The following is a 25933-nucleotide window of genomic DNA, read 5'->3' on the forward strand; positions in this document are numbered from 1 at the left end:
ATGGATCTCTAATATACTGAAAATGATTAACAAGTATTTTTTAAAGAGTATCTTTATTGGCTATTAAAATTGTAATGGAGGCCGATGAATACTCTATTGATATGCACAATGTATGTCTAAGTAACATGCTCTTGGCAATGGTTTCCAACAGTTCTTTTCTAAAAAGTATTTCAAAAGAACTAATGCTAAGTCTAAATTTAACCGTTATTTATTTGTTTAGGCAGATGTAGAAACTTATCTTCTCCTTAAAATCGTACTCGAGCTCATATTTAAAAAAAATATGGACTCGAGTGCGTCATAGATAAAATGTATTGTGTCTAAAAGTATCATTCCAGCAGAAATGCTGTTCACATGATAAACCTGTGATGAAACTTATGTGAAACTTTTGTAATGTCATGACTATTATTTGACTGATTGGACAGCAATGATATTATTTTGGTTAAGTGGATTTAATAAACTGGGATCAGTGAATTTATCAAATGGGTTATAAAATCCCTATGCCTAGAAAATTGTACTTGAAAATTTTAACTAAAAAATCAAACAACTTGTAGCTACTATGGTATTTTTAAAGCAAGTTTATCGATGCATTTTTAATTATATTAAAACAAGAAATTTAGATTGGCAAAATTAGATTTGATTAAACATGAACTAATATGGATTTAGGAGTTTATCTGTAGAATGTTTCTGAAGTTAGACATATTAATTTAGTTATTTAGAATATTTTGGCAGTGGAAATATTTAGAGTAGTGGTTTTCCAAGAGCAAGGTTGGAAGCCTTATGCAAAATTTCCAAGTTCTTTGCTAAGTATTTCTTGAAAGACTTTTGGAATGTCTATATTGACTATCAATGCCATATCGCTACTGATTAGCGGTCATTTATCATTTAAAACTAGTTTGGTACACTATTTTAGACTAACATTTTCAGACTAATTCAGCATTTTAATTACTATGGTAAGTACAAGGAGGGAGGGGAATAATGCATTTACACCGACAGAGTTACAAGCGTCTGTTCTGCAAATGCAGTAGTTGTACTTTACACCAGGAGTTGATTTTCTGAAACAATCTTCCATTCCTTCGTCTTCAAGCCAGCCACAGGTTCGAATTATACGATCTATTCCTCCGACTACAAAGAAATAAAACTATAAGTTGGTTTTAATGCCATATAAGAAGATTACCTCAGTGTTTTTTTGCTAGATTAGGCAAATCAAATTAAAATCTAGGTGCAGTTAATTAAATGTGATATTCAACTATGTCCCTCAAAAACCTTCATCCGTCCTCTAAATTTAGAAATATCCTGATGTGCTTCTCATGATGTTTTTATTTTAGTGAAATTTAGTCAAATTTTAGTTGGGAAGTGATTAGTTGAAATTTATTTGTTTAACATCCTTTCGATGTTATGTTTTTTTTTTTCTCAGAAAAATACACTTAAAAGATAGTTATTTTTGTAGTGCAAAGTTTATGCTGAATCCAAAAGTATATTAGTATTCTTAGTCTATTTGTATCATCTGTTAATACTGCAACTAAATATAATTTTCTTAGTCACCTTTTTCGGATTGATTTTAGGCTTTTAACTTTTTTTTTACATACTAATATGCTTTCAGCTTCTTTGCTTGTAAAGCTTTATTATAATTTTAAAAACAATTTTTTTCCAATCATCAAATTTTCTTATAGCATTTGTACGTAGCTTGTTTTTTTTTCAATAATGCCATATAATGCGTAAAAAAAGTCGTTAATGTATGGCAACTATTGACGATAGTAAAATTACGACAGTAATACCTAATTCAGAGTATGAATCATCCATTTATTCATTAAACAGCTTGTAGTAACGAACTGTAAGTAAGATTTTCGAAAAAGGGGAAAAACATCCCTGAAAAGTCAATGCATCTTAATGAAAATCACGCCATCACATACAGTCATAGAGAACCCTACTGTAGAGGTTTCAAGCTCCCATATGCAGAAACTTGGAATATATATATATATATATATATATATATATATATATATATATATATATATATATATATATATATATATATATATATATATATATATATATATATATATATATATATATATATATATACTAGCTGTTGGGGTGGCGCTTCGCGCTACCCCAACACCTAGTTGGTGGGGTGTTTCGCGCCCCCCCAAGCCCCCCCGCGCGCGTAAGGCGTTACACGCCATATTAGTTACGCGCCATTGTAGTTGTGTCCCTGTATCCCACCTGTGAATATAGATAGATTTATATATGTGTTTCAAACTACGTAAAAATTGCGAATATAAAACATTCTAGGCTTTCCCATTGTCTGTGCATATACAAAGCCGTATGTACTAATAATGACGTCATATGCAAACGCTCTTTTTACAAACAAAAAAACATGCATACACACAACTCGTTTTTATATAGATAGATAGATAGATAGATACAATACAAATTAACTGCGTAAAACTTGCGAATATACAACATTCTTCGCTGTCCAATTGTCGCTGCATATAAATAGATTGTCAGGTTTACCGACCCTCGAACATGCAACGTACAGTTGTTCATGGGAAAAACAATCAGTATTGAGATCTATACCACATTTTTCTAATGATTGACCTTGAGCTTTGTTAATGGTGATTGCAAATGCTAATCGAATTGGCAATTGCAATCTTTTAAATTGAAAAGGCAGATCCGTTGGAATCATGGGAATGCGAGGAATAAGAACAGCCTCACCCTTAAAAGGCCCTGTCAAGATTATGGCCCCTATTCGGTTTTCCATTGTTTTTTTTACGGCAAGTCGCGTGCCATTGCAAAGCTTTGGTGGGTTGATATTTCTTAAAAGTATTATTGGTACGCCTATTTTTAGTTGTAGCACGTGTGGTGGAAACCCTGAAAGATCTATGGAATTTAAAAATTCAGATGGATAATTAACCGCTTCATTTGATTCCAAAACTGTGTCGACTGACTTGTAAAGGACTGCCTGGTCTCGAATCTTGGTTAAAACAATATTGTTGATTTCGTGGACGTCTATATTTTTGGGTGCGAGAATCGCTCTTTCACTTAGCCATTTATTATTTTTATAATTTTTTAGAATATTCGGAAATACTTTTTCAGTCAATTCATTTTTGGACGTCACTAAATTACAGAAATCAGCAGGTAGTTGTATACGTCCTGAAATTGAGTCTACTGGGAGCTTTTCGTTTCCAATTGCCAGCAATTGATCTGAAAATGTTTGACCAGAGTCATCGTTTTGCAATCGGACACGCATATTTGTAGTTAATTTTAATATTTTTACGTGTGCCCATAAATTAGAATTTTTCAGGCAAGCATTCATTTCGTCTGCAGGAGTTGATCTAGGTATTATAGGTAATGTTTGCCTGAAATCTCCCGCAAGCAATATTAATGTGCTGCCAAAGGGTTTCGACTTCCCTCTCAAATCTTTCAAGCATTGATCCAGAGCCTCGAGCGATTTTTGTGTGCCATTGTGTACTCATCCCAAATAATAAGTTTGCATTGCTGCAATACTTTACCCATCCCAGATGATTTGGAAATATTGCACGTGGGAGTTTCTGTAGAATGCAAATTCAGAGGCAATTTCAAAGCGGAATGAGCAGTTCTTCCACCAGCCAGCAATGTTGCGGCTATTCCGGACGACGCAATTGCCAACGCTATATCATTTTTTGATCGAATTGATGCCAGAATCAGTTTTATCACAAACATTTTACCAGTACCTCCTGGCGCATCCAAAAAGAAAATTTCTCCAACGTTGTTATCGACACAATGCATTATCGTATCATAAATGTCTTTTTGTTCCGACGTTAACTTGGAAATGTTATTTTGTATTTACGACAATAGATCACTCGTACTGTAACTTTGTTCACGATCCAATTCTACACATGTCGAAACAGCAGCGATACCATTAGGTGAAGGCATTCCCAAATCCTGAAGAGGTTTGTTTGCCTTACGTACGCACAAATCTACTATAATAACTAAAGCATAGTTATAAATTTCTGATGTAAAATCAAAAGTCATATCTGACGTCTCTAACTGTCTTCGATGGAGTATATCTTCGGACATTTTTTACTTATATTTTTCCCATAACTCTGTAGGAGCTGATGGAGAGCAAGTTGTTAAAATGATGCCAAACAATGCACGAATTTGACTTGGGGTTGACGTTTCGCACGCGTCATTGATGCAGTTATCCCAGTGTTGGTCATTATCCAATAAATTCAGAGCTTGGCATGCACTACGGTAAGTGTCATGTATAGTACCGTTTACAGTTCTCAAATACTCAAAGGATGTCGGAGCGGGTACATTCACCAAAAGCAGGCGTAGAAAGAAGAATTCATGTTGATTGGGGTGAACGGTGTAGAGTCTTCCTATCGTGGTATCTTTGAAGATGGTAGGTTGGCCGTCGACTGACTTACCCTGTTTTCGACGTTCAAATACTTTATTTTTAGTATTCCACGTGTAATACGAAGGTACTTCAGTATACAGCAGTTTTTTTGCAAAAGAATCATTTTTGCAAAGCCAAAAAAAGCTGTTAATGTTGTATCCGGTGGATTCAGGGCTCTTTGTTGTACGTTGGTTTCCGTGAAATAAACACGTTGACCATTCTGTAAATGTACCGCTAAGTGAACAACAGCTGGACTACGTTCATGTATCGGAAATGAAAGAATTCGCCAAACAGCTTCATTACTGCTTACGTATCTTCCAGCCTGATATTGTACGATTTCGTCGAAATCTTTGATTTCCGGCTGCAAGCCAAAAACTGCCATGTCACTGCCTTTGTTGACGTATTTACATATGTATTTGATTGCCTTTACGGAGTTACAGTATTCAACGTTTATGTGTGTATTAAATGTTTTTGATAATGGGGAATATGGAACAACCCACTGGTTATCTACTTCGATGGTGGTACCGTTACGCTTCTTTATTATTGCTGTTTTACTGCCATCTTCAGTGGATCTTCTTCTATATTGTGGGTAATCATCATTGCCAGTAATTGTGTTTGATACTAAAAGTCGAGGATATTGCTTTGTGCACCTTCCTTTGGCCATGCATGGTGAATTTTTGTTCAGTGCACCGCAAGGTCCATGTATCATATTTTTTACAATAATATCATGTATCCCCTTATCGACATTTTTATCAGGTATTTCAGCGGAAATCACATCATCAATTTCGTTCGAAGTAATTTTTTTATGTAGCCAGATTAGTATATGTGCGTGTGGCAAACCTCGTTTTTGCCATTCCACTGAGTACATCCAGCATCGCACTGACCCAAACACTTCAAGTTTTACTATGTAGTTTATCAGTGATTTCAACTTTTGCCGGAAGACACGGGCCGTAATGTCATGCCTATGAACCGCCGATTGTCCTTGAAGTAAAAGCTGCAGTATCTCGTCCCAAGATTGATTACATGTAAATGTAATAAATAAATCTGGACGACCATGGAGACGAACATACGCAATAGCATCTTGAGCATATTCATGCATATGGCGGGGACTGCCAGCATATGACGAAGGTAAAATTGTTAATCTTCCAACGTTTGTGGTATTACCGTCATTTATAACTGCATCTCGCAAATGAATGTATTGTTCAGAGCGGAGCTTGGTCTGATTCAGGCGGATATATAGCAAACGTTCTGATTCAATTTTAGCATACATATCAACGACAAATTGGTGAAACAATCCACGGCATTTTAAAATATAATTTTCTTCATCCTGCCGAATCATTAGTCTATAGGAATAATAATGCATTGCACTGCATTTCTTATTCATTTCTTTGTTAGTGGCTGGATTCATCAATTTAATATTAAAGTGATAGCCGTCGGCTCCATCCCAAAAAGTGATAGGATATTGTAGGGCATCGTAGCATCGATGAGTTTCAGCAATTCTTAACAACTGAGCGTTCCGCTTATGAAGAATAATATCTGGAGGTAAAAACTGATCATCGACCATAACGATTGCCACTTCGTCGATAGTTGGAGCATTGTATCTACGCACATGTTGGCCAGGAGGCGTTTTGTCAGCGGAAGTAACAATTTTATGTGTATCAGTAGGCATCAAATCGATGGCTGTTTTGAACAGACGCACTAAATTATTATTTTCGTGGAAAAGATGTTGCAATTGGGAAACGATTGTCCTTTCAACGTTGGGAGAAATTTCGCAACGTGCATTCAATTCAGAATTTCTATCACTGATGAAGTACAATTGTAAAAATTTATGATTCTCGCCTGAGAATGGTAGAAGGGACCCTGTTCTATGATAAATTTGCCCTTTTACTTTGAAAGTAGACAGACATTGATTTGGATATTCGATTTGGGCTCCAAACGACGTCATTTGGAAACATGAGTTGTATTTTCTGATTTTTGACAAAAAACGCTTAGATTCTGACGTAGTTACAGTAAGGAAAGTCTTCAATGGCTCTGGTGGTGCAGCCAATAGAGGAAGTTTAACTTTTCCTGAGGCGCAACACATTCCCATTGTTTCACCATTGAATTTCAAGGCCTTGCAATAGGGACAAATTTTAGACATTGTCCCGATTTGAACACATCTACTCAAGCTATAATCATCGACTGGGCTGTACCTGAATGCCAGGCGATAACTTTCAGGTTGCTCTGATTCCTCGGCAGGCTTTCTTTTCTTACTTTCTCTATCAGCAGCAAGCCTGATTTCTTGCTGTTCTTGTGATTCCTCGGCACGCCTTCTTTTTTCACTTTCTCTTTTAGCAGCAAGTCTGCTTTCGCGTTGCTCTGGTAGTTCCTTGGCACGCTTTCTGTTCTTTATTTCTCTATCAGCCTCAAGCCTGTTTCCTTGCTGTTCTTTTGATTCCTCGGCACGCTTTCTGTTCTTTCTTTCTCTATCAGCCTCAAGCCTGTTTCCTTGCTGTTCTTTTGATTCCTCGGCACGCTTTCTTTTCTGACTTTCTCTATCAGCAGCAAGTTTTTTGGCATAGACTCTTTGAGCATCTTCATATGCTTTTGCCATTGTAAGTTCATCAGTCATTTTAAACTTAAACATTAATAGGATGCGGGAGATACCCCTTCTTAAATACTTCGCTCTTTACCTTAAAGTATGACTTTGTATTCCAATCCTTTACAAACAAAAAGTGAAACACAAGGTTCGTTAAATTAGAATAACAAAGCTTTTTGAACATTCAAAATAACGTTAGCTTGAAGAGAGAAATATTCACGAGAAGTTGACTTCCCCATATTGTAATAATTTTTGTTCGTTTAAGTTTTAATGCTGATCGTTACTTTCAGTTGAAAAAACTGCTATCTTTTGCTTTATTACTCAAAAGCACTAACAATTCTCAGGGGAATACATTGAAACAGAGGTTCGCTTGTCAACGTAGCTTTAATCAGCGATGCAACGGTAGAATGTTACGTAAATTATGCAAATAAGGTACACAATTTTCTCGGGCTTCTGACCATAGCTAATCTATGATATTTATTCTGTCCAAAAATGCAAATTCTAAATTTTTGAATATAGGAGTGGGACTCTCTACAAGGGTTTTCTGATTCGATGAATCTGATGTTGCAAGTTTTATTGAGATTGCCTGATTTTTTGGGGGTAGTTTCCCGCTTTTTTGGAAAGTGGGCAAATTTTCTCAGGCTCGTAACTTGATGGGTTACATTAAACTTGATGACTTTGTATATTTTGAATCAGCATATGAATTCAACTCTTTTAATGGATCTATTGTTATCAAAACTCTGTTTTCAAAATTCTGGCTACTAATGAGCCGCGTCTTACCTAACTTAGAGTTCTACCATGAACTGTTTGGAACAGAGTAATATTTATCTTTTTTGTATGAGAGGTAAGTAAGCTCTGGGGGCAAGAGAATTAGGCTTAGGTTACTTGTTAACCTGTGAGTCCAAGCGAATTCAGTCTGTGTCTCCAAGCAAATTTTCCGTGTTGCATACAAGTCAAGTCCAGTGGACATTGTCTGTCATGAGTCAACCCAAAAATGACGATCATCCCTTAATTCTATGGCTATCTACCTTAGTTCTGCCCTAGAATGGATGGATGATAGACTATCTATCAACAAGTGAAATGATATCATTTTTAAATAGTTCTGAAAAAGGCTTATGCCACCTCGGTCAAACAGTTCGTGGTAACGAACTGTAGTAAGGAGCGACCTGGCCCAATTTAATCGAAACTCTAAAAAACGGAATTTTGATACCAATATTTACATCAAAAGAATCAAACTTTAATGCTGATTTTAAATATATAAGTTTCATCAAAATTAGTTTTACTAATCAAAAGTTACGAGCCTGAGAAAATTTGCTTTATCTCTCACTTAAGACTATATGTCTTCGGTTTTTCTCCAATTAGCCATGGCTTGATTACAACTGGATTTTAATTAAAAATCAGCGGACCAAACGTCATCATTCAATCAATTGACCGATGAAAAAATTAGCTAGTTCACCAGAATTAGCGAGTGGGCGAAATTCATTTTTCAAAATCTAGGAGGGATTTATCATTGTTTTTTTCCAATTAAGTATCAGAAAAAGAGCATTTTTCAATGGAAACATGTTAGAAAAGGAGGAAGTGGGTGAAAATCAGCAAAACATAAATTAAAAACACACGATACCAAACAGCCTAAAGATTTCCATTAAGCCAATACGCCATTAAGATTGGAAAATACATTAATGGCGTCACCCATTAAGATTGCTTCAAGTTTGGAGGATGTTTTCACCCTTTTGATGCATCTATTGTTTTCAAAATTCTATTTTTAGAGTTCGGTTACTATTAAGCCGAGTCATTTTTTTTCTTTAAAAAAATTAGTGGACAACTGGGTTTTCGATCGGACGACTTTAATTAAAAAATAGGCGTGGGACGGGGGCTAGCTACCCTCCAATCCTTATAGTCATTCTCTCGATGTTCTCTTTTCCAATATCTTCTCCCGATGTTCTTGGACAATTGGTGTGATACTATCACCCTTGAAAAAAAAAAAAAAACATACATCCGTGTTCTTTTTTCTGGCAAAGAAAATATATATATATTTATACCTCCCCCCGTAAAATTCCCTCCAAATAGTTCCATCCTCGCTGAGAATTGCTTGCGGATGATTCAGCCTGAAAAATTTTCCTTAGCATTCTTTCATATGAATAAGACTTTAATCTCTAATCGGTTTTTGATCACTCCAGAAATGCCCCCTTCCCTGGAAAATATTTCCCAGAAATCAAAACACGCAGAAAATAGCCACCAAAATTGGCAGAAATCGTAATACTGCCGGGCTGATACTGATGTTTTCAATAATTTAGTGTTGTTATTAAAATATCTATAATACTCAATGCTACAACTAACAACTCACCGCAAACCTTCTGAGGCCAATACAGCTACGCACGCTCCTCCTCTATCCCAATCTAATCAAAGTCTCCATCTGTATGCCCTCCGAGGAACCTCCCACTTGCTTTCACTCTTTCTTTATGACATCCTCCGGCCCCAACCGCGGACGATCTGCTTTCCGTTTAGCCCTAAACGATTGGCCAAAAACGAAAATCTTTGTTAATCTGTCTTCTTTCATCCGCAGAACGTGCCCTGTCCATCTCAACCTTTCTAGGCCCGAGAAAACGGGATTGAACCACACTTTTCGTACAGCCAACTGTTTGAAATGCGGTCAGTCAGCTGGGTACTCAGAACAGTTCGAAGGTAATTTCTCTGGAAAACATCTAGCAAATCTTCATCTACTTTTCGGAGCGCCCATGATTTCGAGCCATATTTGACCTCTGTTATCTCTAACTTTCAATATTATAATATTGGTTTGAAAGCCTATCTTCCTCACACCGTCTTTACTAATAACACTTCCAAGATAAGTGAAGTTGTCCATCTGATCAATTTTTTCGTTGCTCAACGTCACCGTTTCATCTTCACTTATTCCTAGCCTTAGTGACTTAGTCTTCTTAACATTTATTTTCAAACCAATTCAATCAACCTGAACTCGCAAAACTCTAAAAGTTTACTCATTTTGCTCACACTTTGATCCCAGGATACTTAAATCATCAGCATAATCTAAGTCCAGAAAAAGTTTCCACTCCATTGGATTCCATGGTCTCCCATTGCCTTTTGTGTGCTTCTTACGACAAATCTATCAAAGCGATCCATATAAAGGGGAATACCATACAAGGATAAAACCTTTAATGAAGCTCTTCTATCAATAGAATCGAACTATTTCTCATAATCTATAAAACTGAGGACTAAAGATTTTGATAACTCAGTCACTACTCAATTATTAACCTAAGAGCGAAAATTCGGTGGACACATCCCCTACCTTTTCGAAAACTGCACTGTTCTTCTTTTATAGCATCTGTCAGTCTAAAAAGTATCATATTACTAAGTAATTTGCTGCCTATAGAGACCAAAGTAATGCCTCGATAATTGCCACACTCACTCTTATCACCTTTCTTATATAGTGGTTTAATTAAGGTTTTTTTTAAATTGTTAGGTACTTTCCCTTTTTCAAAAATCATATTCATAATCTTCAGTAACTTATTTCTATCCTAAGAGCTGCCGCATTTATAAAACTTATTTAGCACACTCTCAGTACATGAAACCTTATAATTTTTTATTTTACTTACAGTTACAGGAGTAAATACACAGGGTCCCAGGTGAAAATATAGTGTTTTATTCAGATTTTATTAGGATAGACGGCATCCTATCCAAGGTAAATTTGGCGTAGGAAAAGAAAATAGCAATGGCCACAGACTGTTGCAATTTGGTAGGTAAACAAATCTAGTTATAACCAATAAGGTGTTTGATTATTAAATGTCCCATAAGTTAACATGCTGTTCACGTGATGGTAAGACAACAAACCTTATTGATTACGTTATTATAAACCAAAGACTGGCAGGATCAATACAAGATACTAGGGTATAAAGGAGCGATGTTATTGATGTTAAAAGTGAATATCAACATCTGGTAGTGACTAGGGTTAATTTTAAGCTGAAATTTAAGAAGGGTAACTACCTCCCGGGAGGTTATGATGTTAGTAGACTACAGGATGAGAATTTGAGAGAAACTTTTCTGGAACACTTTAATAGTAATTTGGAGAGTTTAAAATTTGGCAAGGTGGAAGATAAACGGAAGGATTTTATAAAAACAATTTGTGAAGTTGCTATTAGTGTCTTAGGAAAGAAAATTAAGACTGCAGCTAGTAATATTAGTGAAAAAGCCTTATATTTAATAGAGAGGAAAAAGGGCTTGCACAAGAATTATATTAGTGATGGATCCTATGAAAACAAAAGGAATGTAAAGAAAGTTTAGAAAGCATTAAAATATGAACTAAGGAAGTGTGAAGTGGGTGCCATGGATAAAATTGCCGAGGTTTTGGCTGAAGCGCTAAAGCCGGCTTAGAACAAGACACCAAGAAGTCCCTGGGACCTCCAGTATGAATGGAGGCTTTGTGTAATCCTGGGCCCATTCTTTGTCATATGGTTGTCATGGTTTTCAGCACTTGACGATGCTCTTTTATCAAAAAGAGTCAAAATCCTGCACAGACAGTCTCAAACTATTACCTCTGACTCATTATATATTCATGCCTACATATATTATGCGGCTACGGGGATGCAACACATAGAGGATAAATAAGCTAGGAAGAGATTTATCAGTCTGAAAACGCCCACCAAAACAGCCCAAGCCCAGAAGAATTATCCATTACTCAGAATCCTGTCAGAATGATGCGTCGTTTATTTCAATACAGTAGCCGTAGCCCTTTTATGAAATTAAATAGAAAAAACAAGATTTATAATTATGAGTAAGAACCTACATTAAAACTTGAAATAAACAAACTTTTTCTGTATATGAGGACGTTTCCATTTCTTAAGCCCCTCTTTCTTTACAGTAAAGTTCGACTTATTTCCCAATTCTTTAATAAAGGCTTCATTAACATTAAGGCCGTTTAATAGCTTTGTCAAAGCAATAAAGACGGTAGTTTAATGAGCAAGGGATTTAGGTGGGTGCAGCCCCAACATCATAAAGACCAATTTTCGTCCTTTTTTCAATGTTGCTTTGTGCTTTAAGTAGAAAAAACGTATTTTTTAAAAATTTTAATTTCTGTTCGTTAATCAGATCATGCCAGAAAATCTAGTTTCTTCGAGTGGTTTCATGCATCATCCCTTTTCTCCGTCTACACTCTTTCGTAACAGTTGATTGCAAATTACAATAAAAATGTCAATTGTGTTTCAGGAGTCGTCCTTAAGGGATTGGGACAAGAAATCAAAGCTTTAGCGTAAAGAGCAAGTTCTTGAGGAGGGGGAAACCCCATGTATATACGTAATAATTTCTGTCCGTATAAGGTTAGATGCTGCTCCTTACCTCCAGTTGAAGAAACTTTTTGTTATTTGATTACTGACCAGTGGCGCCATTTGGGGGGGGGGCAGGGGGGGCCATGCCCCCTCCCTGATTTCTGGAGGGGCCCAATTTCAACCACGTAATTCTTTGTTTATCCGTCCTTGTTCTACTTTTTTCTCTTTTTTTTACCGTATTTCTACTGTGAATTATTACTAAATAGCAAATTCAAGATACTCGACGATTATTGCATTTCAAGAAAGTATCCTGTTTTTGTCGTTCTCCCTAATTAATTTATGGTCACCCTTTTGGCAGGGGTTTGTAAAGTCCTTTCTGGGCTCTGAGTACTTCTGTGACATTGAAGTCTCTCCAGTGATTAATGAATCCCGTCAGTCGGCACATTTATGTGTAGGCTAACATCTGGAAAAGAGGGTATCCAGACCAGGGTGTCATTCCAGTTTTGTATTTAGTTTCTCATTACCCTTCATCAAATAAAGAACCGTGAAACAGTGTTGAGTTGTGTTCAAGTTCAAATCGGATTATTGAAACATGAGTTCATCCGGTGCGAGTGGTGCAAAAAAAGGAAAATAAAAGCCCAAAGGAAAGAAGAAGAAATAAAGATGCAACGACGATTGGCTTCGTTTTTCAAACCGACTGTAAGTAAATCTACCACATTTTAAATTTTGTTTCGTCGACCAATCTCACTGAACGAACCAGAACAAGAGCTACGAGCTCATATGGCACTTGTTACGAGTGTTTTTCTATTTAATTTCTGATCATTTTTTAAATAAAGCCAGGAAATCTGGCTTCACCTCCACGGAGAAATCCCCCTTGGAAACATCCTCTGAACAATACAATCCTGGTTAAAATTTACTGGGACAATTACCCTTAACACTTCCAAGCGTGAAATTGAGCCAGTAAATGGAAAGCAAGATATATAAAGAAATTTTGTATAGGAATTCTGGAAAATTTTTCCAGTACACAATTTCCCCTGAAAAGTTCATCCCCTAGAAAATTCATTTTCCATGGAAAATTCTCCCCGAGCTAAGTCCCCCAGCCAAAAAAATCGTCCTCCCCTTCCCACCCTAGAAATGTATGCATGCTTCCGAATAAGAAATACTATATGTAAACAATGGCCACATTTTTTAACTTGAAGACCTTTTCCCAAGAGCTCTGGGTTTCATGTTATCTCCAAAGACATTATTATTAGGCCTTTCAACGATGTTGAACAAAATAGCTATCTCAGATTTTTGGTCAGGGGAATTTGGGGAAAAATGGCGTGGGAGGGGGCCTAGTTGCCCTCCAATTTTTTTGGTAACTTAAAAAGGGCACTAGAACTTTGAATTTCCGTTAGAATAAGCCCTCTCCCGATGTCTTGGCCCACTGGTTCGATATGATCACCCCTGGGCAAAAAAAAAATAAATAAACACGCATCCGTGATCTTTCTTCTAATATGAAGTACAAAATTCCACATTTTTGCAGATAGGAGCGTGAAGCCTCTACAATAGGGTTCTCTTAATACGCTGAATCTGATGGTATGATTTTATTATGATTATATGAGTTCTAAGGGTGTTTCAGCCATTTTTTGAAAATCAGGCACATTTCTCAGGCTTGTAACCTTTGAAGGGTAAGACTAAACTTAACAAAATGTATTTAAAATCAGCATAAAAGTTTAGTTCTTTTGACATATCTATTGGTATCAAATTCCGTTTTTTAGAGTTTCGGTTACTATTGAGCCGGGTCGCTCCTTACTTACAGCTCGTTACCAAGAACTGCTCAGACAAATCTTGTTGAGTTTCTTCTTTTGAAGAGGAAAGATAGAACAAAAAGCGACAAAGATAAGAAATTTCAAACCTAATAAGTTTTCGTCCGCATGAATTACTATGGCTAGCTTCAGTTTACCTTGCTTCAAAAAGTGTTTAATCACCCGACAGCAGTACTCGTGCATCATATTTTGTGTTTATTGATTCTAGGTTAAAATATAGAATCAAGGGAATGATAGCTTTGCAAGGTAATCCTACATAAACAAAAAATAAATAAAGAAGTGTATCACAGAAACCTATAAAACCTATAAAAACTTACAAAACATAAAATTGAATAGCACATTGGACTTAATTGAATGAAATAAAAAAGACATGTTTTTTCAACTGAATGTAAGAAGAAACATTAAAGCTCAAAACGGATAGCAATTTTTAAGTATATGAAGGGGATCACCCCCTTGTTAATACTCGCTCTTTACGCTGTTCAAATTTGGTTCCAATTCTTTAAGAATGACTCCTGAATCTCAAAGGCCGTTTGATTAGAATAAATATCTCTTTTGAAAGTACTAAAAAAAAAAACTTTAGCGTAAAGAGCGAGGTATTGACGAAAGGGTGAACCTTCTCATATGTAATAATTTCTTTTCCTTTTAAGTTTCAATCCTGCTCCTTACTTTGAGTTGAAGAAACTTTTTTTTCATTTAATTTCTTATTCTTTTTTTAATAATGCTTGGAAATCCAGTGCCCCCTTGATCGAAAATTCAGCTCCCCTATGAAAAGTTTCTCCATGGAAAGATCCTCCTACATAACCTCCTCTGCTCGAGCTGCCCCCCCCCACCAGAAAAAACTGAAAACGTCTGTATACTTCGCAATTACCTATACTATTTATATAAAAGGGCAAAGTCCACAAATTGAACACCTTCCCCCAGAGACTTTGGACAATTAAGACATATTTAAAGACATATTTATTAGATTTTTCAAATATATTAAACAAAATGGCTGTTAAACAAAATGTAAATATATTTAAACAAAATGGCAAAATGCGGAGAGAGTTCTACGAGGTTTTGGACAGAGTGTTAAATGAGTTTGAAGAGCGTTTTTCTGTCCAGCTGCCAGTGCTAGAAGCCACACGTTGCCTTAACCCCAAATCCAAAGATTTTATGGACTCAGATTTACTTCTTGTGATCGCGACATACTTCGATCAGGCGGGAATCGATACTATGCAGCTGAAGTGTCAAGCTTTAATAGCTCGTGCATTTGTGTCGCAGCTTCCACAGAAACCGGCAAACGCTTTAGATGTCTTCGAACTCCTCGGAGGATTGAAAGAAGCTTATTCTGAGCTTCTTAAGGTCGTCAGGGTAGTCCTCACACTCCTGCTCACAACGTGCTCAAATGAACGTTTTTTCTCTGTGTTGACGTTTGTGAAGGACTACCTCCGGACAACGATGGAAAACGAGCGACTTTCGCATTTGCTGCTTATATTCTCTGAGAAAGCTGCAGTGAAGGAGCTCAATTTTGAGAAGCTTGTCGACGACTTCGCAAAAATGAAGCAAAGGAGATATCCATTGCTGAAGTAACTGTACGTAAGTTTCTGATTTATATAGTAAATGTTCTATTTTGGTACTGTTTTTGGTCCCTAAATAAGCTGCAAAATGCGAACCCCAAAGGTAGTACGGTACCTAAAGGCATGTTCGAAAATTTTAAAATTTTTAAGGCTGGATGGGGGCCCAAAATCGATTTTTGGCCCCCCCTAAGGTTTTCTGAAATGGCGCCACTGTTACTGACCCACGGAAAAATTCCACTATGGAAATTTTTTTTCGCATAAGAATTCCCTCCCCTGTTTCTGAGGATATTCCCCCAAGACAATTCCACTCTAGCTAAAAATTCCACCCAGAAAACTTCTTACGGATGATCTGGGGTGAAAATTTTTCTTAGAGCACTTTAAGACTTCGATTTCTGATTGTTTTAAAAATCATGCAGATAATCCCCTTTTCGGTGGAAAAGTTTCTAAGAAAAAAGGTCGCAAAAGGATGTTTTCCAGCGAAGATTTTTTAGGGGAAGGGGAAAGAAACAAAAGAAACTTTAAAAAACGTATAAAAAATGTGAAATTGATATCTACTCCCTTACGATTTCTGGGAATATTTCTGGTCAACGCTGTTATTATGAAAGTAAAGAATAACACTAAACCCGAAAATGAACAGAATCTATTCCGTACAGGAGGAGAACTGTCTCTTCCTCACCCACACCTCTACCTTAAGGTTGCAGAAACTTCGGAGTGTTCTCATTGGATCAGAAATTGAGAGTTCTAGTCCTTTGCGTGTGGGTGGAATTTTTCGGGGGAGATCCGTGAAGGGCTGTTTTCTGGGGGGGGGGGTATTTTCCGCAGGGTTATTTTCTGTGGGAGATGGGGTATTTTCCAGGAGGTTTAACGCCGGCCACCGACAAAGGATAAGCAAAAGTTAAAAAAAGAACTCTATTTTTTAAATAAGAAATACGCGTCAAACAAGGCATATTCAATGCGATAAAAACCAGAAAAGAACAGAAATGTCTAACAATAAAACAAGGGATTGTGACTTATAAAGTGAAGAAGAGAAGATGTCTAAAAAGTAATTAAAATCTAACCTGTATTAGGTTGGACTCTTATTACCTGGATTCGTTGGAGTAGCTTGAATACATTTAGTTCGAAATTTTTTTTCTTTTTAAAAAATGTTGTTTCTAGTTTTTCTTATCTCTTCTTGCATTATTCTTGTTGTTCTGTTCTTCTGGTTTCGTATTGCTTTTGTTTTTATTCTTTTGTTGTGTTGATATAAATGAATAAATAAAGCTTAAAACCAGTACAGCCTAAATTGAATATGCAAATCAAGCTTAAAAAGAATACAAATATTTTACTAATGTAACATAAATGAAACCAAAAATAAACAGAAACTAAATAAACAACCAGAGTTAAGAAACATACAAAATATTCTAATATAAATGAATAAATAAACCTCATAACGAGTAAAGCTTTAACTAAACATGCAAATCAAGATTGAAACGAACAAAAATCAATTCAAAGAAGAGTGTGGGTACTGCCTCCTTCCCTAGCTATAAAAGTCTAAAACCTACTGAGTCATCGGCGCTTTATTGAAAATGGAACTTTATTGCAAACGATTTCTTACGTACGATTTCAACACTGCAGATAAAAAGTGAAATTACCGTAAAATCAAATTTTGAACTAATGGGGATTTTAGCAGTTGATATCATTATATATCAAATATTTAGTTTAACCTTATTTCTTCCCAAGACCGTTAACGACAAATTTAGTTTTGTCGTTATTAGAATGTATTTACTGCCTTCTTTCCTACTTTAAAAATCTAAACCCTACTGCGTCATTGGCGCTCCACTAAAAGCGAATGATATTACAAATATTCTCTTTTCCAGTTATTACAGCATTAAAATGAAAATGCATTTTACACTATTCATATTTTACTTATAAACGTAATTTTACTTTTCCAGTTTTATTTATTCAATTCGAATTCAACTTTTAGCCTCCTTATAGTATTGGCTATTAAACGCTAAATGCAAATTTAATGCGTTCAATACCTTGTGGCAATTAAATATTTCTCCTTGTACTATAAAGTATTATTTTCAGATGCCTACTGGTACAGAAATATTAGCCCACTACGCCACTGCGCGTGTGGTCGGTTCTTACAGACAAGAAGCTGGACATAATCGATGAAATCAGGCTCCAATCCGGGTTTTAGCCTGTTGTAAAATATGTTCTGACCATAAATGAGATGCATGGTTATTTGTTGGATTTTTTTTATGTTCTCCAGGGATGATCCTATCAAACCAGTGATCCTAGAAGATCAGGAAAGGGCTCATTTGATCAGAGCTAAACAGTTCGCGTGCCCGTTTGAAGTGAACTAAATGATTAGAGGGTAACTAGCTCACCTCCTACTGTAGTTTCTGTAGTTTCTGTCATCCTAAGCCTTCTCTCGCCCATAGCGCCAACTATAGTTCGCCATCTTCTGATGTTCTTGTTTGTCTTGCTGACAGATCACTTGACACTTCGGGAAATCGTGAATCTGAGCTTCGATTAAATTTCACCCTTTAGAGGGGGAATGTATGCGGTGGGTATTTTCCATGGGGATGAAAGTTTGCGGGGGATTTTTCCAGGGGGATTTCTTAGCATCCCTCCTGCAATTTTTTTTTTACCATTACTAACAGCCAAGAAAATCGTCACATCATAATATGGGGTAAATATTTGTATTCGTCACAATTTTCTCTAATTCTCTTTAAATCTTGCTAAAAGGTTAATAGCCAAGGGAATCGTGAAATAAGAATGTAAAGTAAAGATTTTTATTCGTCACCTTTTTAATTTTTTTTCCTTCTGTGATAAGAAAAGATTTATTCATCATGGATACACATACAATATTACATTTTACTATTTCCCCAAAGGCTCTTTGGTCTATAAAGAAGGGGGAAGACAAATGAGTCACTTAATCAGAGAAGAAAAAAATTTAAATTATCACTTATTCACAAAGAGAAGAGCAAAAAGGAAAACAAAGAAAATATAAATAAAATAAAAACTATAGAAAACAAAACTAAATCCATTGAATAGACTAAATTGATTAAGTAGATTATATTAAATAGACTCCGATGAAATAAAAATAAATATATATATATATATATATATATATATATATATATATATATATATATATATATATATATATATATATATATATATATATATATATATATATATATATATATATATATATATATATATATATATGAAAAAAATAGATAAAATAACTTCTAAGAAGCCAAAGGATTCTTAACAATATTTTTTTTGAACAAACCGAATGAGTTATAGCTTCGAGCTGATTTGGGCAACTTTGTCCACAGAATATGACTCGCAATTAGAGGATTAAAATCTGACCTTACACCAGGAGTAAAAGTAATTTGAATATGATTTTTGGTATTGCGAATACTATAATTATTCTGATCAGAGGTAATAGATGGCGGAACCCTTAGGTAATGGGGTAGGTCACAATGAAGCTGAGCAAAAGTAAAACATGCACGTGAAAGAATATACAGTGACTCGAGACCAAGTAAAGTGATAACTTTTGAATAATTAGTCTCCTTAATGAGGTTTCTAGCTTTATTGTAAACCTTAGAAAGTGGTTTTAACAATGAAGGAAAGGTTGACATCCACACTAATGGACGACAAGAAACGTAAGATTGGATCAAGCAGTGAAAAGGGATTTTCGAAGTGTATCCAGGGAAAATATGTTTAAGTTTCCTTAAAATACCGAGACTCTTGCATATCTTCATTTTAATCAAATTAATGTGACGTTTGAAAGACAAGTGTCCATAAACAAGAATGCCCGAAAAACGAATATATCGATCTTTAGATCTATAAATTATCCTATTTGGCTGATGAAGTTCTGATAACTGGATATAAATCTGAGAAACATGCAAAAATATAAAAAAAACTGAACTTCCAAAAACTAAGGGTAAGATAATTAACATCAAGCCGTAAAATCACTCTCTCAAACAAATTTTCCAAATTTGATCGAAGCTCAGATTCACGATTTCCCGAAGTGTCAAGTGATCTGTCAGCAAGACAAACAAGAACATCAGAAGATGGCGAACTATAGTTGGCGCTATGGGCGAGAGAAGGCTTAGGATGACAGAAACTACAGCAATTACTAAGTTTCAGCTTTTTTACTACATAAAAAAGGTTATTTATATAAATCAAAATGCCACAGGCCCTAAAACTGATCCCTGACAGACGCCAAAATTCACTTGTGAGGGTGAACAGAAAAGTGGATCGACAGAAATTAGCCTCTCATTCAAATAAGATTGAAACCAAGAAAATACATTAACCTTAATGCCAAAATGAGACGGCAAAAATGAGACGTCTTCGATAGAAGAATTTCATGGGTTAAGGAATCGAATTTCTTACGAATATCCAGGAATATAGCAGCCAGAATTAATCCCGAATCTAATGCAAAATGTATTAAATTCAAGAGGGTCATATAGGCATGTTCAGTGGAGTGCTTCATTTGGAAACCAAATTGAAAGTCATGAAGAATTTTTTTTCGATTTTCATAGAAGTAAGGAGTAAGATGAACAAATTTTGATGAAATACAGACATCAGTGCTCAGCAAAGTGAAGCAGTAATCACTATTCAAAAAGTGATTTTAAAATCACAAAAACAATCTTCAAATTGAAGATAGATATTCAACAAATTTAACTCACCGCATGCATTTTAAAGACCCTAAATTATTCGTCACATGGCTTGGGAGGCATTTCATGGAACATCAAACGAACCTTTTTTCTTAGAAATTGAACTAAATAGAAAATAGTTGTCTATAATGAACGTCAAAATTTGCAGCTGAATTTCAAACTATCGGCGCGATGAGCTTTGAAGTACCAGTAATTAATAAATAAATTACTTTACCTTTTTAAAGTGCTAAAACAGATAATATTACAGATAACAGTTTTTTACCCTTACGAGAAAAAAATTGAAAATTCGATTTCCAGCAGAAAAAAAAAATGTGTTTCAACCAATTACAATTGTGCAGAAATAAGAAAATAGGAAAAAACTAAATGGTATTACACCTTCGAACATTCATTTTTATGACTACTTTTAATCAGATGGGAGGGGGCTCAAAAGCCCAGACTTTTTTAACAGTCCTTTTCTGTTCATTTTTTTTTTTTTTTGAGAGGAAACAAGTCCACTAACGAAGGCTTTCGGTCAGAGATTCAGTTATTAATTTTATACCATGCCAATTTTGAAATTTTCCTCAAGGGTAATTTTGCAACAACGATTCGGCAGAAATAATTCTAACTCTTCGTGAAAAGTTTTTTTTTCTCGTTTGGCTTAAAACTTGAAGAGATGTAAATGCGTCACTAAAACCCTAAAATTTACTTTTTTTTAACTTTTTTTGCAAAGACGGGTAGCACATTACTATAAACCCTTCATACCGTTTTCTATGACGCGCCTGCAAATGGTAGCTTTTTGATCTTTCATGCCCGGAATATTGGCTTGTCTCTGGTCACAATCCACCAAAGCGATTGTTGAATTGTCAAAATTCTCACCACATCTTGGATCAAAAGCAGAGTTGCAGTCATAACACTTCAAGGCATTGCCTGAAAAATTGAATTTCGATTTATTATATTTGCCTTTTTTTATATTTAGCTCGGATCCACAGTTAGTAAAATTAGCCAGAATGAAAAGACTAGAATTTTGCTTGTACTATACTCTTTATTTTTTGTTTTTCAGTTTTTTCAACTAACAAAAATGTATAGTTTTACCATCTTTCAGTTCCGTTTTAACATTCATTTAAGATATTTAAGTTTTTCCATGTGCAGGAAAAAATGCCATTAAATTCTACAACACTGTCCATTCTGAATATTTCAAATGGTTCGTGGTAAGGAACTGTAATTGAGGACCGACTCAGTTCAGTAGTAACCGGAAATCTAAAAAAAAAGAATTTTGAAATCAATTGATATTTCATTGATTTTAAAGGCACAGTCTATACCCTTTTCCCTATTTTATCATGAATTGACATCCTTGCCTTCTTATCACTGCCTTAAAGAAAGGCAAACGTTTTTTTTTATAAACATTTTGAAAATAATTATTTGTTATAAGGAAAATACTAGCTTCTTGGGAGACATGATACTGCTACTACTGTCACTAACAACTCACTGCAGCACCAGGCCGACTGAGGCCATCACAGTTTCGCATGCCTCATCTTCCATCCTGAGGTATCAAAGCTCCCCTCTTACTCACTCCCCAAAAGGTCCAATTTCCTTTAAATCCTTTCTTACGGACACTTCCCATTACATTTGGGGAGTGATCTCCTTTTAGTTTTGTTTCTACATGGACTGCTGAAAAACGTCATCCTGCTGAAAAGCAAAATTCCATACTTATTTTTCCTTAAATCTGCACGAATTACCAGGTTAAAAGAAAGGAGGGACCAAATTTGTGTGTGTTTGCGACTCCCCTGCTTAGGTTCTCGGGGAATCCTAATGTATTCTCCGATCCATGCCGTCACTGAGAGGATCCAGAAAAGTTTTATCCCCTTTATCTCAGGAGCGGCTTAATAATTCCTGATCTGTGTCCTGCACCAAAACTCCTCTATCCGTTGTTTTAGTTGATAATGTATGTTTGCAATAGTTATGCTTCATTTTTATGGCACTTGGTATCTACCAACTGACAAATAGCGATCGCAAATTCTGTCAGTCGGCCTGTCTGTCCCGGTTTTGCTACTTTAGGCACTTCCAGGTAAACTAGGATGATGAAATTTGGCAGGCGTATCGGGAACCAGACTATAATAAATTAGAAATTATCGTTTCTCCGATTCCGACATCTGGAGGGGGGTAGTGGGGGATGGTTAAATCGGAAAAATAAAAAAATAAATGATTTTTAACTTACGAACGGGTGATTGGATCTTAATAAAATTTGATGTTTGAAAGGATATCGTCTCCGAGCTCTTATTTTAAATACCGACCGGATCTGGTGACACTGGGGGAAGAGGAACCTAAAATCTTGGAAAACACTTAAAGCGGAGGGATCGGGATGAAACTTGGTGGGAAAAATAAGCACAAGTCCTAGATACTTGATTGACGTAACCACAACGAATCCGCTCGCTTTGGGGGAGATGGGGACGGAGGGATCTTAATGAATTTTGGTATTTAGAAGGACCTCGTGACTCAGAGCTCTTATTTTAAATCCCAACCGGCATTAAGCATCTGATTTTCTTTTTAAATCAATGCATTGATTCTTAGAATTTTGCTAGAGCTCATACCATATAAGCTCTTGGCTCTTTCGGCCTCGTCACAAGTGCCATATGAGCTCTTAGCTCTTGTTTTTTTTTTTTATCTTTGGTCACTTTTATTTGGTCTATTTGTAATATTTATTCATGCTCTATTTCATTCTTAACCATGTCTTCGGTACATTCCTTTCTTTAAACTGTAAATATTTTATTTTGATATTTTGACAGTTAATTTGACTTGATTTTAAGTGGGTTGTTTTTTGAATATGAATTCGGCAACATTTATTCTTTTAGTCCGTGATTCCGTTTTATCCCCATTCTTTTTCTTTTTGCCATTATTCGCATAAATTTCATTCTACTTCTTGGCCTTTTTTTGCTTATGTGCTAGGTTTTTGTTGACCATTTTTATGCTTGATTGGTGTTGTCTTTCACTTTTGTCTTGCTGTATTATTTAATTCTTTGTTCTTCTTTTTTTGGACATATGAAGCGAATTCGGCTCTATTAGAGCTTGTGATAGCCTTGTGAAAATAAATATTATATTATCTTTATCTTATCTTATTAACCTTCTTTACTAATAGTATAACTCAGGTAAGTGAAACTTTCCACTTTACTGATATTCTCTTTATTCGACATAATCTCTTCAAAGTCTTCAACTTCAGTTATTCTTAGTCTAAGTGACTTAGTATTCTGGAAATTAATTTTTAAACTTTTCCATGTACCTTAAATTCTAAAACCTTCCAAATTATCATCATTTAGCTAACATTTTTACCAAGTCGCTACTAACTCCGTCACTTGATTCTACCGGGGCATTTGTGCGACTTTGACTTATAGCCTGCACTTTTTACTCGCAAAATGAGCAGCTAGAGTCTCATTATTAATACCTTACCAACCTAAGCAAGACTTAGGAGCTTCCTTATTTATTATGAGCCTTACTCCCTGCCTATGCACCGCATCCTTCCTGCTCGAGTAATTAAATGCTATATTACCTAATTTTATGATATCGTAATGTCTTTTGGTAGAAATAGGGATACAAAGCATTCTAGCTTTGCTAAATTTGGTATAGGAAAGGAAAATAACAGTGTTTACAGACCGCTCTAGTTGAGAGAACGCCTTGTGCAACCCTGGACTCATCTGGGTCACTATATGGATTTCCACACTTCGCGATACTCTTCTATAAACAAGAGTCAAGGTCCTGCACAAGCAATCTCAAGCCTATTACCTCTGAATCATTATGTATTCATGCCTACAAATATGACCCTAAAATAGGGAGCCAGCCCATAACAGATGCCTTAGCCTAGAAGAGGGTATTCAGCAGAAAAGAAAAAAAAAAGCAAAAACACCAAAACAAGCAAAAACCCATAATGATTATCCTGTAGTTAGAATAAAATGCAATGCTGTGTCGATTACAAGTTATAATTTCCTCGAAAAATACCCATCCTAAAGGTCACACTGCTGCGCCGATTACAGTCACAGTTTCTGTAAGAAAAACTGAAAGGTCAACTTTGACAACACCATGATGCCACGCAAGCAGGGTTCCTTTTTAAGAAGTCCATAGTCCCTACTTAAGATTGAAATTAAGCACACTCTTTCACAAGTGTGCGAAGTAAAATGGTTTCCTTATGGTTTCCTAATGTGATCTGGAATTTTGTTTTTTGGACTCAAATATTTTACGATTTTAGATTGACTTGACACGAGTGAAGGATTAAAAAAAGCAATTTAAAAAAAAACCTTGACCTTTTACTTAATAGGTTAAACTAAGCAAATTCTTGTTTTAACCCCAAGGCAGCCAGCGCCTGAAACGACAAAAAGTTGATCTCCAGAGTAATAGATCTCTATAATATCTTACTTTAAATACCATTTTTAAACGATTGCTAAACATGGTATTTTTTTACCTATAAAATAAACCCTGGACTTGACAGTTTACTTTGTCAGTTTCCAAGTACGAAAAAGTTTTAATATTGAAAAACTATCTGCATCAAATACAATGATATGTCTGCGATCTTTTGTTTTGCGGGAGCAACACTTTTGTTTCGTGTTTTGTTTTTCCCTAGTCGGCCTATTTCAGTTTATTGCTAGAAAGTTGTAAGGTAAGGGTCTAATCTGTTATTAAAAAACAAAAGATGACCCGCAGAAGGAGACTTTTAAATGAAGACAGATGGATTTGTTTTTCAGCACTAATCAATAGTCCTTGATGGGCTGATCTAGGTATACGCCATCAGTTTTTTTCGTGCAAAAATTTGTCCGTGTCCATGTAATACCTGCAGAAAATTCGATGGACTGAAAAGTTTAGTTTTGTGGTGCAAGCTAGAAAAGCAAAATCTAGTTCAAATTTTATGACATGGTAGAGGCTTGTAAATAGCAATTGGTTGTTGTCTTGGTCATCTTTATGATGAGGGGTTGACCTCTTTTGTTGACGCCTGTTATTTACTTCCGATACATTTTAGGATGCGAAAAACTCAATTTCATGTCTGTTACGGAGAGGGACGTGCAAGTATGACTAGGTTATTAGAGCAGAGTCATTCTTGGTTAAGGGGTTAGAAAGTTGTGCAAGTTAGTTTACCTCCTATTAGATCCAAAGAATTATTAAGTAAGGATAGGTTCTTTGACCACGGTCATCTTCAGGGACCAAAGGAAGCTTTTTTTCTGACCACTTTACCTTTCTTTTACTTTTAGGAGCTACTATCTATAGTAGTATGGTATATAGTATATAGTACTATAGTAGTATGGGGCTGGTAGAAAATATTTCAATTGGTTTTAAAGTCAACATAATGTTTTAAGTCCTTTCCTCAGATTTCTCTGAAATTTTTACAGTAAGTAATAATAGTAAAATAAAATAGCAAAATAAAAGAGTAAGTAAAATAGCAACGAAACAAAACCAAATCAAGGGAGCAGATACTTATGTAGATTTGTCTACATTTCATTTTATCAAAAAAAAAAATACAATAGAAACCAGCTTAAAAAAACACATTTAGAAACAAATTGACCTTCATCAATTCTACATGTTTGACGTTTGTATATCTAATCTATAATTTTAGCTGTTTTTACTCCTGATGAAGAGGGTATAGTCGGGTTCAAGACAGGCCTCCTCCCTATCAGCCTAGTGCAAAGGGCCTAGTCTTTCCAAGTTAAT

The 25933-nt window shown here is 35.6% G+C and overlaps 1 protein-coding gene across 1 annotated transcript in view; it reads right to left on the reverse strand.

The window, feature by feature from the left end:
• Positions 1-917: 917 nt before the first annotated feature.
• LOC136032036 (UPAR/Ly6 domain-containing protein crok-like) overlaps positions 918-25933 on the reverse strand; it is a 29678-nt gene continuing 4662 nt past the window's right edge. The window contains exons 2-3 of the mRNA XM_065712125.1: positions 21011-21175; positions 918-1122 (exon numbers count right to left, since the gene is read on the reverse strand). Coding sequence (XP_065568197.1) covers positions 926-1122; positions 21011-21175 — 362 coding nt within the window. The 3' untranslated portion in view covers positions 918-925. The remainder of the gene's footprint in view (positions 1123-21010; positions 21176-25933) is intronic.

This window comes from Artemia franciscana, chromosome 10 (genome assembly GCF_032884065.1).
Source record: "Artemia franciscana chromosome 10, ASM3288406v1, whole genome shotgun sequence".
Taxonomy (NCBI): Eukaryota; Metazoa; Arthropoda; class Branchiopoda; order Anostraca; family Artemiidae; genus Artemia; species Artemia franciscana.